At 43.6% G+C, this 13,764-nt stretch overlaps 1 protein-coding gene across 1 annotated transcript in view; it reads right to left on the reverse strand.

Annotated features, from left to right (window-relative positions):
• HTR4 (5-hydroxytryptamine receptor 4) overlaps positions 1–13,764 on the reverse strand; it is a 142,082-nt gene that overhangs the window by 64,003 nt on the left and 64,315 nt on the right. The window contains exons 3-4 of the mRNA XM_074884035.1: positions 11,564–11,689; positions 10,379–10,579 (exon numbers count right to left, since the gene is read on the reverse strand). Coding sequence (XP_074740136.1) covers positions 10,379–10,579; positions 11,564–11,689 — 327 coding nt within the window. The remainder of the gene's footprint in view (positions 1–10,378; positions 10,580–11,563; positions 11,690–13,764) is intronic.

The raw sequence follows: 13,764 nt of genomic DNA on the forward strand, positions 1-13,764 counted from the left end.
TGGCCGGACTCTGTCTCAAGGAACATGAATGTGATGCTCCCTGGTCTTCCAGTGGAAGTTCCAATGATGTGGATGATGTTCCAGTTAGTGCCAAGTGGATCAATTCCCAAAAGCAGAGTGTTACAAACACTCTCCCAGGATCTCCAAGAGGTTGCAGATGCACCTCTATTACATTCACAAAAGCTATAAAAAATGCCCAAGGTTCAGTGACTCAGTGCCCCAGTCTGTGGGGCAATCTTCTCCATAGTCCTACAGGCATCACCAGCAGGAGCTGCCACAGTCACTCACATACACAGTGTCTGTAAGTTTGCTGTAAGAGCAAAATGTTTTATCCTTTCCCAACAGGACTGGCGCTTTGCCTGCCGGCGAGCTCATCTTTACAGCCAGTGCTACACATAAAACCAGAAAGCAGATATAAATGCTTGATGAACTGTACATCAGCAACACATTTGTACCAAACAGCCTTCAGCACTTTGGGTAGAGAAGACATAATACCACAATCCTCAGCAGTAGGATCATGGACAGCTTGCCTAATGTTAAACTTGTGCATATGTGAAGACAGGAGATGGCAGATAAGAGGGAAGCTGTGAAGCCAAAGAGAAAACAGACAGAAAATGAACCTCAGTTATATTCTTGTCTTGTACAACTGAATGTTGAAACTGCTGTGTTGGCCCAAGGCTTTTGTGGAAATATAAGCGGTGTAAATCATGGGTGTTTGTTGTCATTTTGCCTGTATGAAAAATCCTATGCATACATGCACACACACGTATGCACATGCCCTGTATCATATCCTGCCTTTCCTCTAGGAAACAAATAGAAAAAAAAGATTCTTGAAAAGCACTTCAACTTTTAAGTGATGACACCTGCAGTTATTACAAGTTTATACCTTCTAGGTGCTTGTACACAAGAAAGAGTCAGACTGAAAATTAGCATTGCATTTCAACACACGGGTGATCTAGATCTGACAGCAGCATAATTTAGCTGTGGTCCGTGGCAAGGACGGCTATTTGTGGTAGTGACTGTCTGCATACTCATCAAGCACCAACACGATGAGACTCCACTTGTGAACGGGATCTGTGGTCAAGACTGAAATCAAAGGTCCAAGAATCTACATAACCAGCTGGGCCAACAACGTTAACATCCACCAGTTTCTGTGGTTAAAGAGAAGCAAGCAGTGATACAGCAGCCAGCACATTTGGCCACCCATCAGCCTGGACATCCAAGTGCCTCCTCAAGACCATGGCAGTGGAAAAGCTGCCCTGGGCACATCTCCAGAGAGCAGTCCTGGAGTCCTCAGCTCCTGCCTCAGATCAGTGATGCTCTAACCACACCGGTGCTCTTTCCTTGCTGCCTGGGCATTACAGAAATATAATTACTTAGCTCCATTAGATAATTTCTTGCCCTTGGAGAAAAATTAAAGTATCTCACTGGTTTGCAATACAATTTTGTTTGAGCTACGGGTATGCAGACACTACCCTGCAAGCTCCTTAGATATCGCAGACAGACAAATACACACCCACCTTTACTAAACAGACTGGTTCTGTGGGTGGCCCACATTTAAAACCATTTGGTGTCATGTGCATGTATAAAATCATATACATACCATATGTTTTATCATCACTGGGGCCAAAATGAGCCAAGGAAAATGTACTGAATACTCATATTGAGTAATTTTTTACCACCCCTTAAATAATCTAGAAAAAAGAAGAGGGTGGGAAAACTGCTATTAGCTCTCTCCCAAAGTTAGGGTGCAACAACCGTGCCCATACAGGCTCTGTGCCTGTATGAGTCTGCTGAACCATGCCTTAAACACCAAAGTGGGAATGACTTGTTTGTCAGTTTCTAAGGAAAGAGAGGCCACAGAAACACAACAGGAGAAAGCCAGACTGCACTAACTGCCACTGCAGGGGACTCTGCTCCTAACCCGACATCCAGGAGGAGGCTGAGCCCAGCGGAGGGGCTCGGGGGGCTGCCTCCCCAGGCAGCCAGCACAGATGCTGAAGACACTGACCTGACAGAAAACGCTTGTGAGTGATAAGAGAGATGCTACTTGTCCTCGCAGGACACCAATTATATATAAGGATTTGCCTAGTTTGGAAAATCCCCTTCTTTGTCTTTTTGGAGTTCTACTCTGGCACACTTCAGAAAGCCCAAATCTGAGCGTGGTTTTGCTCACTCCTCCTCTCCCTCAGTGAATCCAGACTAGTCCAGAGTCTTCAGCTGAACCCCGACTAAGTGATGAAGCCTTAGGAGCTGGGATCTCAATTTATTTGTGCCTGTGTGAAATTAAAACAGCACTACTGGCTTTGCTGATTTTTCTGTGAAACCAGATTCTGGCCCCTGTATAACCAGATTTTTACTTTTTTTTTTTTTTTTATGTGAGAACAGCTCTTTCTCTTTTCCTTTTTCCCACTGAGCAAATAAGTTATGGTTTCTGACTGTGCCAAATAAAACAAAGTTATGCATCGCTGGTCCAGAAAAAAGAAATGTCCTAAAATGATTATATCTAACAAAATTAAATTCTTATTAGAAAAGCAATGGCCTGCTGGTGTTGAGATAATTACACTGAGGAAAACGCTAAAGAGAACAGTTAATTGGAACTGGATAAATTTAGCTAGTAATACAAACAAACGTATGTTGCCAAATGGAGATAGAGGACTCCTTCACGATCCCTGTGTGGGTCGGTGTGTGTGGAGGGTTATTGGCAGCAACAGTGGTAAATAAATTACCATATTTCTAGAGGGTTTGTAAAGATTAATAAAGGACAGTGCATCCCTCAGGCTGTGCCATGGCCATCTGCTCCATTATTTTCCTTAATGCTCTCAGACCTGAATTCTGCAAATCCCGTGTTAGTTTTCTTGCCGAGCTGAGCACTGACAGGGATAACCCCACAGTTACGTGTTGTGTCTCGCAGCCCCTGTGGACGGTCTCCCTTTGCCCTTGCTCAGCCCCTTCCTCTGATGCCTCTCTGTTCCTCCACCTAAGCACCTGGGAGCTGTATGAGACCAGATGCTTCTCCAGCTGAAAAGGGCATGGGGGATTTATGGCCTGGTTCAAAACTATAGCTGGAATTTGTGTCATATAATCAGATTGCCGACTGCCTAATCATTACTTACTGATAGCTATTTAAAACCTAGTAAGTCTCCCTGCTAACAACATCCCCCCGCCCCTGGGCAGCCAGCAGATGTTTTGCAGAGCACCACTGGGCACAGCTGCTTTCTTCCCGTCCTTGAGAAAGCCATCATGCTCCCAACCCCGAGTCCCACCGTGGCCCAGGCATCCTTTGGCGAATCAGTCGCTCTCGCCCGTACCCCAGCTGTGTTGGCTGTAACACTGCGCAAAAGGGACGAGCACGAAGAGTGATGCGATGCAGGGTGGGAACAGGAGGCAGCAGACAGGGCGGGCAGAGCCAGTGCCCACCCAAACCTCGCTCCTCCTGTGCCCCTTGCACATGCTCTCCCACCCGTGCAGGGAGAGGGCTGCTTCTCCAGACGGACTGCCCCGCAGAGCACTGGAGGTTGGGAATCTCTAAAACATCATCTCTCTCAAGGGACTGTGCTCGTTTAATGTCTGAACAGTACATTAATGTTAATTAATGTTTGTAAATGGCGCAACGAGCATCTGTCACCCTGGTGCTCCAACACTCTTTGGATACATCTGCTTTGCTTTAGCCTTTATTTAGCAGAGATTATGTGGTATATTTGAATTCCAGTAGGATTAGCGTTGAATATACAAGCACACAGTTAGGTCTGTTTGATTGTGTGTTACATAGCAAACCTGCAAATGTTTCAAACATGCCAGGCAAACAGTGTACCTAGTGCCCAGCACAGACTTAGACTTGGAGGAAAGCTTCACAGGCTGGGACACAGCCAGGAGAGCTGGGGCAAGCAGAAGGGTGCAGGATGCTTTGGTTGTATGAAGAGCAGAGCTGCCAGATGTGCATCTAAGCCCAAGAATACAGACATTTAGGACCTGTTTGTTTCTCTATCCCCCCCCCCCAGACTTTGAGAAGTAATTGTATGGCAAATTGTACTGCAAATATTGGAGAAGAAAATTGCCTTTCCTGACAGGTTAAATGTATTTGGAGACTTTATCATAGCTTCTTGGTCTATTTATATGCAGTGCAATTATTTTTATTGCATAGGCACAAAGAATGGGTAAGTATGCATAAAACATGCAATAAATAAATAATTCAAGGCTAAATCTTTCTTTTATATTAGAATACCAAAGAGATGATGAAAAGCATAACCCAGTGACAGCAAAATTTGGATTCAGTGAGCCCTGAGATACCTCTCACACCTCAGAAAAACACTTTTTCAGATGAGACTGAGAGTGTCTCATACTTATGAGACTTAACTCCCTGTGTCTGACTGGTAAAATCAGTTTATTCTGTGGTGATTTCTCCAGATTTTCTCAAATGCCTTTGAGAATTAAAGCCTGAATGCTTTTTTTTTTTCTTTTTCAGAGGCAGTAATGGAAATAGGTACAAGATATTATCAGATAAAAGTCTTTTCAAGCAACACTTTCTGAAAATGTTGAAGAGAATGACTTTCCAAACTGAGTCCTAAGGATTAGATTAACCACCCAATTTTCCTAAAAAAACCCAGTTGTACGCCCTGAAATAAAACAGAAGGTATGAAATATATGAATCACAGGAAAAACACCAGCTAGAAGAAGCATACTTTCATAAAGTCTGAATGAACACAAGGGCAACAACTAGAAAAAATTACATAAAACACTGTGAAGGAAGCAGTGCTGTCAGAGTTCCTCCAACCCAGATGCCAGGAGGGGTGAAGCAGTGGTGATGGAGAACAGGATGACGATGGGCTGAGTCACGGAAACCCAGGCATTTATCTACCTGTTCTGATCTTCTCAGGGCCATCCACCACTATCTCCTCATTCAATCTGTCCTCTTAACACTGCTTGCGAGTAATTTCTCACTGTGGAAAAAACCAACCCCAAAACAACCAAAAATTGTCACAGAAATTCAAGTTTCTGCCAGCAGCCTTTAAAGCCCAGGTCTGAGTCTTGGCAGGTAAGAGGGGAAAGGAAGACATGTTGCTCTTACTCATATCAGAGTGAGCACTTGGAGCTGACCTGAAAGTTGCTTGGAGATGACTGCAGAATACTGCAAAAATTAAACTGTCTGGAGGCCTCTTCAAATCTCAACTAATGTTTGCAGAGGACAAGGGAGAGATATGTTTTGAAAGCCTGTAGTCCAAGTCCCAAAAGGAAAATTTGGTGCAGCAGTTGGAAATGAGGAGACTTTGCTAGCCTGTTAAATCCTAGCTGTGAACAGCACGTGTTGGGTACACTGCTCTTTTGGGTTAGAGGATGGTTACTCTGTCAAGTCATTAATCACTATTAGACTGCGCTGTCAGGTACCTACATTTTAACTAATATGCACCAGAAACAGCACAACTTTTTGAGTTCAGTCTGCAAAAGGAAAAGGATTTTTAAAATTGGCAAAGTGCTCAATAAATACGTGGAATTTAGAAAATTTTTGTACTCATATGTATTCAAATGTGACTGAAGTGTGGGTATTTTCACTTTTCATCTCTAGCACTGACATGAAGTGAGGTGAAAATTTTCTCCTTGCCCTTCTCAGGATGGCCACAGACCAAAACACACCTGGAAGTGATGTTCCCAGGACAGTCACAGCAAGGGGCTGGCAGACTGGGAAGAAGAGAATGCACATTTAAAAGGTGGGATTGAGCCTTCTTTCGGTATGGAAAATGGATCTGTTATTTTGTATCTGCCACTCCACCCAAGCTGTGTTGAAAATCCCTGTTGTCCTGCTTGCTGAGGAGGTTTGGAACAGCAGCCAAATTCATTGCAGCAAGAGTAAATTAATCTCTGCAAAAAGGACACAGGAGTGAAGTGGGATTGTCACTGGCTCCAGGTGACCCACAGCATGACATAGCACAAGTGTAATATCCCTCTCCGTGTAGCAAGGAAGACACCTTGGCACATCCTTAGGAAGTGGTAAAGACCAAAATCAAAATGTCTAAATGTCTATGTTCTCCCTGACTTCTTCCACCCAAATGCCTCCTCTGAGAGATGGAGGGAGAGACCTCATGTTTCATTTCAGTCAGAAAATGGTTTATTAAACAGGCCCAGGCCCAACAGGAAAAAAAATAATGTCCTTGGTCTTTGTTAATGTTTAGACCAGACAGTGTTGACAGGTAAGAGGTATCGTGTTTTGGATCTGCAGGCATCAGGTCTGCTGCTTGTGTGGTGGAAAGCAATTCTTTTATATGACATGTTTTCTGATTTACCTAATCAGGCTGCCAGACCATGCCAGTGAGCAAGCACTGCAGAAATGTAAAATAACATGTGTGGTGGAAATTCAGGAAGAAAGAAAGTCTTTTTAATAGAATGTTTGGGACAGGAAAGAGTTCATGAATTAGCACAGAAATTCCCGGTCAGGTTAGGGCAGTTTCTGCACTCAAGGATGATGTCCAGGTGCATATTCAGTGATGGCTACAGTACCCTACTGGTGTCCTACCAAGTTGTATTTTGAAACTCATGTTAATTGGTCAGCCAATCAGTCAGAGGAAGAAATGCAGCTTTAAGAGAGGAAGATGACTACGGACAGACCCACCTCCATAATATTTTCATTTATAGCAGTTCAGAAGAGTTAGTCCAGAGCTAGTCAGGTGCTACAGGAGGCATCTCGGTCTGTCGCAAGCACCATGGTGGGTAGTCTGAACTTGATGTTTGGTCCTGGGACAACCCAGAAGCCTGTAGTCTTGGGACTCCATCAGATTCATACTGAGGTGTCTGATCAAACAGAAAGTGATGAAAGCCATGCATCTGACTTGGGATTCTCGTCTTCACATGAGACAGAGAGATCCCAGGCTTTCTCTTTCAGCTGACACTCACTGTCAGCAAACACAGACATAATTGTGCCTTCTTGTACTGGGAGAAGAAATACACCTTTTAAAACATCTAAGATTAAATTCTGGTTTTTTTCATGTCAGTGGCAAACCTCCAAATGATTACCCATGGAGTCAAAATAGCATCCAAGATTGACTTCTACAGCAAGACTGAATGGCTAGGAGAGCTATGTAAGCCCTGCAGAGATTAGATGACAGAGAAAAGTTTCTATGGCAAATTCAAGTGCCTTTGGAGAGGAGCAGCCTTCTCAGTGATGTTGCTGTTAGTGCTCTGCTAACTGTGCTGTGTGTGGTGGTCATTGCTCTAACAAGCACTCAATAAAGCCATTTTGATAAGAGAAACAAAAACACAGTTCCGGAGAATTATGTAAAATTTAGAACAGCTCTGCAGCTAGTCTGCAGAGGCACCATTCTTCAGCATGAAAGCATCAAGCAAACGATAAAGGCTGCGATAATTATCCATGTCAGGCTGCATCCAGCCACCAGCTTGGAGAACCTTTTCTCTTCCCCTTTCTCTGCTTGAGAGCAAAGAACGGCACATGTATGGTAATCACATGCGAAAGAGAAAGAGCATTTGTGTGTCCTGAAATAATTCCCTGACATCTGGCAATTTCAGGTTTGTTGGGTGTCAAAAATTGCTGCTGTGTTTCTGTATCCCAGACAGTGCAGCTCTGCTCCCTCACCCCTGAACTCTCAGAGGTCTTCAGCACACCCATCACTCAGTAATGAATTAATCCTCTGCTTCTTGTCAAGCAATCTGATGCTGTTTAGTCTAACATGGCCAAAACTGTGGGGATGGCAAATATGGGGGGATTTCTTTCTGTCAGTACATTCATGAGGAAGAAGTTTACAGGCATTTTCTGAAAAAAAAATTTTTGCTGTGACACTTAACATGATCTCCACCTCCTTCCAATTCAGAGCCATAAACACTTTTTTTTGATAAGTTTGGCACCAAGATTGGTGGATGTTGGGTGTTTTTAGCCAATGTGTGTGTGTATTTTTCCTCCTACTTTAAGAATCTTTCTAATCCTGAAGAAATAGGAAGAATATTTCTGGACAAGCAACAGGTTCAAATACACACTCAGTAAGCAGAAATCTTTAAAAGTGGGATACTTTTATCACAGAAGGCCGAGCCACTTAAACGGTGTGATGCTGATACAGGACTCATTCAAGTGCAGGGTCTGTCACCCTCAGACCCCAGTGCAGGGTGTGCTGCACCTTCCCCAAACTTTCTCAGAACACACAGGGAACAAGTTTAGAGAATTAGTCTCCTCCAAAACATGGCTACAGCTTCTGCTTTCTTTCAAGACAGCCATTCTCCTCTTCTGTGTAGTATTCTAGTGATTAAAGCATTGGCTTGGGATGGAGTGGGGGTCCCCCGGCTCAGATCCCTATTTCCCTCTGTCCACAACAAGGGGAACCATCTGTGCGTTACTGTAGGCAGAGACGCTCACCCTTTGCTACGGCAGCTCTACATCTGGCAGAGAAAATTCAAGACTCTGGGCCATAGAAAAAAAGAGCATAGAAGAAAAAGCAGAGTTGTAGTCCTCTCCAGGTGTTCACACTCTGCTCCAAATGTATCATTTAGTACAGAATAATCTAATCCATCTTGGTTTAGGGGGGTTTTGTTTGTTTGCTTATTTTTCCATTTCCAGTTCCTTCTGCTGAGCAGGGTGTTTGCAAACTCTGCCTCAGGTCTGTTTACACAAAGAAAATCTTCCTGTACAAACCTGTGATCTCTGTTCTGTATCCCTAAAAAATTAACAATGCATTTTGATAGCCATAGACCCAAGGCTGCCCCCAACCCCTTCGCCACCCCCAGGCGAGGCTGTCCCAGGAGCATGGGGACCAACGGGGACAGACAGCAGGAGCAAGAGCTCATGACATAGCAAAGGGCAGCACAGGCAGGAGAAAGGGGACAGTTTCCCTTCTGTGCCCCCCACATGGGCATTCCCCATCCCCTGCGAGTGTCAGAGAGCAGGGGGTAAAGGGGTGGGGGAAAAACAATATTTTCCCTTCCTGTCCTCTTCTCTACATGACCCCCTACATCTAATTAAGAGCCCGAAGAATCAAACTCCAACATTTTATATAACAAGGCCATATCCAAAGCGCAGTGCATAACATCCCCTTTACTGGTAACTGGCTCAAAGTGGCAATTTGTCAATGTTTTTAAGATAATGAGCTTCCTATTTGTGTTCCATCCATCTAAACTTCCAGATAAGGAAATGCACTGTAGCTGTTACATGTCAGCTTCTCTCTGGAAACAATAGTGCACGTTTCAGTGCCCCCCTTCCCACAAAAAAGGAGTCCTGCCTGTCAATGGAGAAGTTAATCAATTATCTTTTGAAGTCTGGCCTGGGTACAGAGTCTTTGGATGAATGATGCTATTTAAATATCAATTGTCATGATGATGAGAATGATTAGGGTTATTCTGGCCAGATTAGTAATACTAAGTAATAATACTTATAAGAGTATTGAAATCTCTGCGCAGGACTCAAATGAAAGCTCTAAATATTGCTTATTAGAATAGCTGGTCAAAATGTTTTCTTCTAAGTATCTCTCCTGTGAAAAGTTCTTGCTATTCTGTATGGAAAGTTCTGCCACCTACCCAGAAAAACTGCAGTAAAACAGAACTGTTTGCCATAAATTATTTAGGATTTTGGCTTCATTTTAATTTTGTAAGAAAAGTTTGAAAGAAAAGAAAGTTTCCGGGACCTCTCACAAAGCCTATGCACCCTTTTCATCAGCTTTATTTGCCTCCTTGTTAGCAGTCGCTAGTGGAGATGGGCAAATGTATGTCTTAGAAAAACAGCCCATAATATATGGTTTGCTCTTTTTGCTCTTTCTCCATATAATCTAGTAACATATGCCAAAATGTGTCATTTAGTAATACTGGTGTTCATCTGCCTGTATGGCTGCTAACAGCACGAAGAGCAATTCTGTTAACACTTGAAAGATAATGTCAAATATTTTTTTGACAAGAGAGAGGAAGGCAGATAATTTAGTGTTTCAGTCCCTGGGAAGACAGGGCTCAGCACAACACATCAAGCCCTTCACCAGCCAAGCCTGCCCTGCAGCCCTTGGCAGGGAGCAATACCTGACACTGTGATGGAGTCTCTGCTAAAGCATCCTGTGCACGATGCACCTCTGCCTGCGACAGCTGCAGCTCTTTCCTTTGGATTCATCTTTGAGGTGTCTTGTTTTTAAGGAAGAAACTGTGCCACGTCTAATCAGTAATGCAAACAGAGCTGTGCTGCAAAGCAGCTGAGAACCTCTCTTGATATAAATCTCATTCCTTTCAAGTTTTTCTACACTGATGACGATTCAGAGAACTCTTTCCAAAATCAGCCACTGAGAGAGATTTATTGCTCTACAGTTCCCAGCAGGTCCATATTTGCCCTTTGGCTACTGCTGACAAGCAACAACACTGAAGAAACTCAAAGCAACTGTAACTATTCTCTATGCTCGTGTGTTCATACCTGTCCAGAGAGATACAGCACAGGTGCAGGATTGACGCTGTGGTGAGCAGGACATCAAGGGACGTTCGGACCAGGCAGAACATCTCTCCATAAATCCAGTTGTCCTGAACCAACTCAATGGCTCCAAATGGCATCACCAGCACCGACACCAGCAGGTCCGCAAAGGCAAGGGAAACAATGAAATAATTGGTCTTGATTTTCCTGCAAGACAGATCACAAAATTAGGGCAGAACAGTTTCAGTGCAGCATTCTCTATATGAGGACAGAGATTTCAGCTTGCGTTTGGATCTAATTTGCTCCATCACACTAAAAGGTCCTCTCTAACGTACTCCTCACTTTATATGCTCACCCTTAGCTTGTTCCTGGTCTTTACAGCTAAATATCCACTGTGATCCCTGCATAAAAGCATCTTTCTTCTCACACAGAAGAGGTAAATAGATGCTCACAGGCCTCTGCATGTGGCTCAGCCTTACATCCTGCATTGGAGAGTTTGGGGTGGAGGAGGGGGATTTTATTTTAACTTGTAAATTGAGAATATCCTTCCAGAAAGCACTGAGAAGAATCTAGACTGAAGCTGTAATTTTAACTTGAAGAGTACTTTTTAAATCATAACAATAAAATAGAATTAAATCCATTAAAAATCCCACGCAGAATATGAATAGAGGCTGTTGAATATCTCACTCTGCTCCTGAGGCTAGTCTGACAACTCCCAGGGATAGCAGCAAGCCTCAAGACAGGAGATTTGCCTGTGAACCCCAAAATCACCGGCTGCATTTGCCAAGCTGCGGCAGTGCAGCACAACTGCAACAGGACCTTGACCTGCGTGGTTTTCTGATAGACTTGTTAGGAAATTTGAAATGGAAGAGGGGTAGAGGCCAACCTGCTTCTCCAAGAAGCTTCTGCTTAGCTCTGTTTTTCACTGATTTATCTGTTCTTTTACACTGAGAGTGATAAAAATGTAGAGGATGGATACTAAAATGATCCCACCGCCATGGTATAAATCCGAGTGGGGATGCACTGAGGCCAGTGTGGGAGTCTGACATCACCGTGGTGCAACGCACGGACAGAGACATGCTTCATTGCAGCAGTTCATGCCTCAGCTGTGGGAATGGGGCTTTTTAGGCAGGAATTTTCCCCTGTGCCTCCCCAGGGAAGGGCAGGCGGTGGCTGGCTGGGTGGGCTCACCTGAGCTGCCTGTCCCGGCACACGGCCACCATCACCAGCAGGTTCCCCAGGATGGCCATCAGTATAACGGCGGAGATGAAGGTGAGCAGCACGATCTTCTCCGCTACGCCGAAGCCCTCACTCGAACTGGGGAGCACACAGAAAAAAAGAGAAAATAAAAGAAGCTGCAGCGGCACTGGGAGGGGATCGCCTGGGCAGCACTGATGTGCCAGTCACGGGCACCCGTTTCGGCGAGTGTGAGAGCAGCATCCCCATGCCTTCCACAGGCTGCTTCCCACCAAGACCATTAACAAAGAACATTTCATATTTATGGGGAAAGTTGTGAGGTTTGTGTTCATCAGCAGAAAGGCTACAGGCAGAGGATAACTGCAACACCCGTGGCTGCCCAGGTTGCCCAGGGGTGGGTAAGCCAACACGTACAGTGGAGGAGCCCACTTCCAAGAGCTGGAGTGAACTTTGTCTGATTTCTGAAAGTCCCTTCCAGTTCAGAGCCTCTGGGTGAAAATGTTTTCATTCTCTTTTCACCTCAATAAATAATGCTATTTTCTATGCAGAAGTATTTTGGTTTTATTTCCTTTAGTTTTTCCATTTTTTCCCAAGGTTTTCCTCCAGATGAGAATTTTACACCTTGCATTTTGAAATATTCTACATAATTTTTTTCCTTGTTCTCTCCTCCCTTCATTCTGTGCTACAGAACAAGAGGCAGTCTGGCATGGGTTTTTTTTCCTTTTCACTTGGTAACAGAAAATAAAATTTTTTGCAAAGGAAGTGCCTAATTTCCCTCTAACCTGACATCAATAATCTCTTTCAGTTAATGAAGAGAAAGAAAAGAAAAAGGAAGGATAACACAAAAACACAATGTTGAACATATTTTACATCTGCATTTCTACAAATATCTTGTTAAATGTTTCAAAAACAGTTGTTGGGGTTTTTTTGGAGCCTGCAAAGCAGGGAGGTAATACACAGCATGCAATAAACAGTGTTCAGTTCCTCATAAAATTATTTTTATTACAAAATTTTGACACAGTTTTTCCTTTAAAGATATTTCTAATTATGTATCCAGAACAAAATGAATCCTAAACCTTTGCGTGCTTGTGTAACTTTCCCTATTACATTACATGGGTGAGAATGGGTGTTTGTTCATGTTATCATCAAGTGTAGCTAGAAATAAACTGGCATTAAGAGCAGCACTTGACACTAATTCAGCAGGGAAATTTCTTCAGAGCGTATGAAGCTGGTATTTGGCACCCAAGATTAATGTTGTGAGATTGTTCAGGTAATTGAAAAATTGAACTGTTATTCTGTTTAACTTTCTCTGGGGTCATTTTTTATTTACTAAATACATTCCAGACTTTTACACTTTATCTCAGTGAATTCTCCTGATTTTGCCAAAGCTAAAGAAGATTAGAGACTGCTGAGGTCCTGCCTCCACTACCTGTGCCATTTTAATAAGCTTCTAGTGACTGACTTCACCCTTACCCTGCATTGCAGAACATCCACTTAATGACAATCTCAATTTTTATCCCTAAAAGTGATGCCACTTTGAGTATAACGTTTTTGCCCACTGCCAGATGCACCAGTGGGTCAAATGGCAGCCTGCTGAAGTTGGACAGTATTTTAGGAATTCCTTGATTTTCAATTAATGCTTATGAGCACATAAAGAAGAGGAAAGGAGATGCCCTGGCTTCACACTAGTTTCACAGAAAAACACAGCACTAGGCAGATATATGCAGGCTCAAAATCAAGCTGAAATATATGGCTATAAGAAAGAGGTCCAGGGCAACTGAATAGCCTAGCTTCATAAATGTACGGCCATATGCCAAGTAGTGCTTTCTCACCTGTGAGAGCGCAGGTAGCTTTTAATTCCAGATAATCTCCTGTGTTAGAACTAAGAGATTAATAAATGTCACATAGAGTGGACAGCTAGGTGTATCCCACCTCTCTTACAAGGTTTACAGGCAAAAAGTCCCTGAGCACTACCAGGCACGTGTCCTTCTGGAGGTGGGTTGCTGGGGTACTAGTGTATCAGGAGAGGGGATACAGGTGGCTCAGGGCGAAGGGTTTTGTCTTGTGTTGGAATGAACGATCCCAGCCCACAGACAAAGGCAAAGGCATGACTGATTCTTTTGCCCTGTCGGTTTTCAGTGCTAATGTCAGTAAATCCACTCCTGATTAATGTAGGAAGATCTCTGGGGTTATGT

Source organism: Strix uralensis, chromosome 14 (genome assembly GCF_047716275.1).
Source record: "Strix uralensis isolate ZFMK-TIS-50842 chromosome 14, bStrUra1, whole genome shotgun sequence".
In the NCBI taxonomy this organism is placed as follows: domain Eukaryota; kingdom Metazoa; phylum Chordata; class Aves; order Strigiformes; family Strigidae; genus Strix; species Strix uralensis.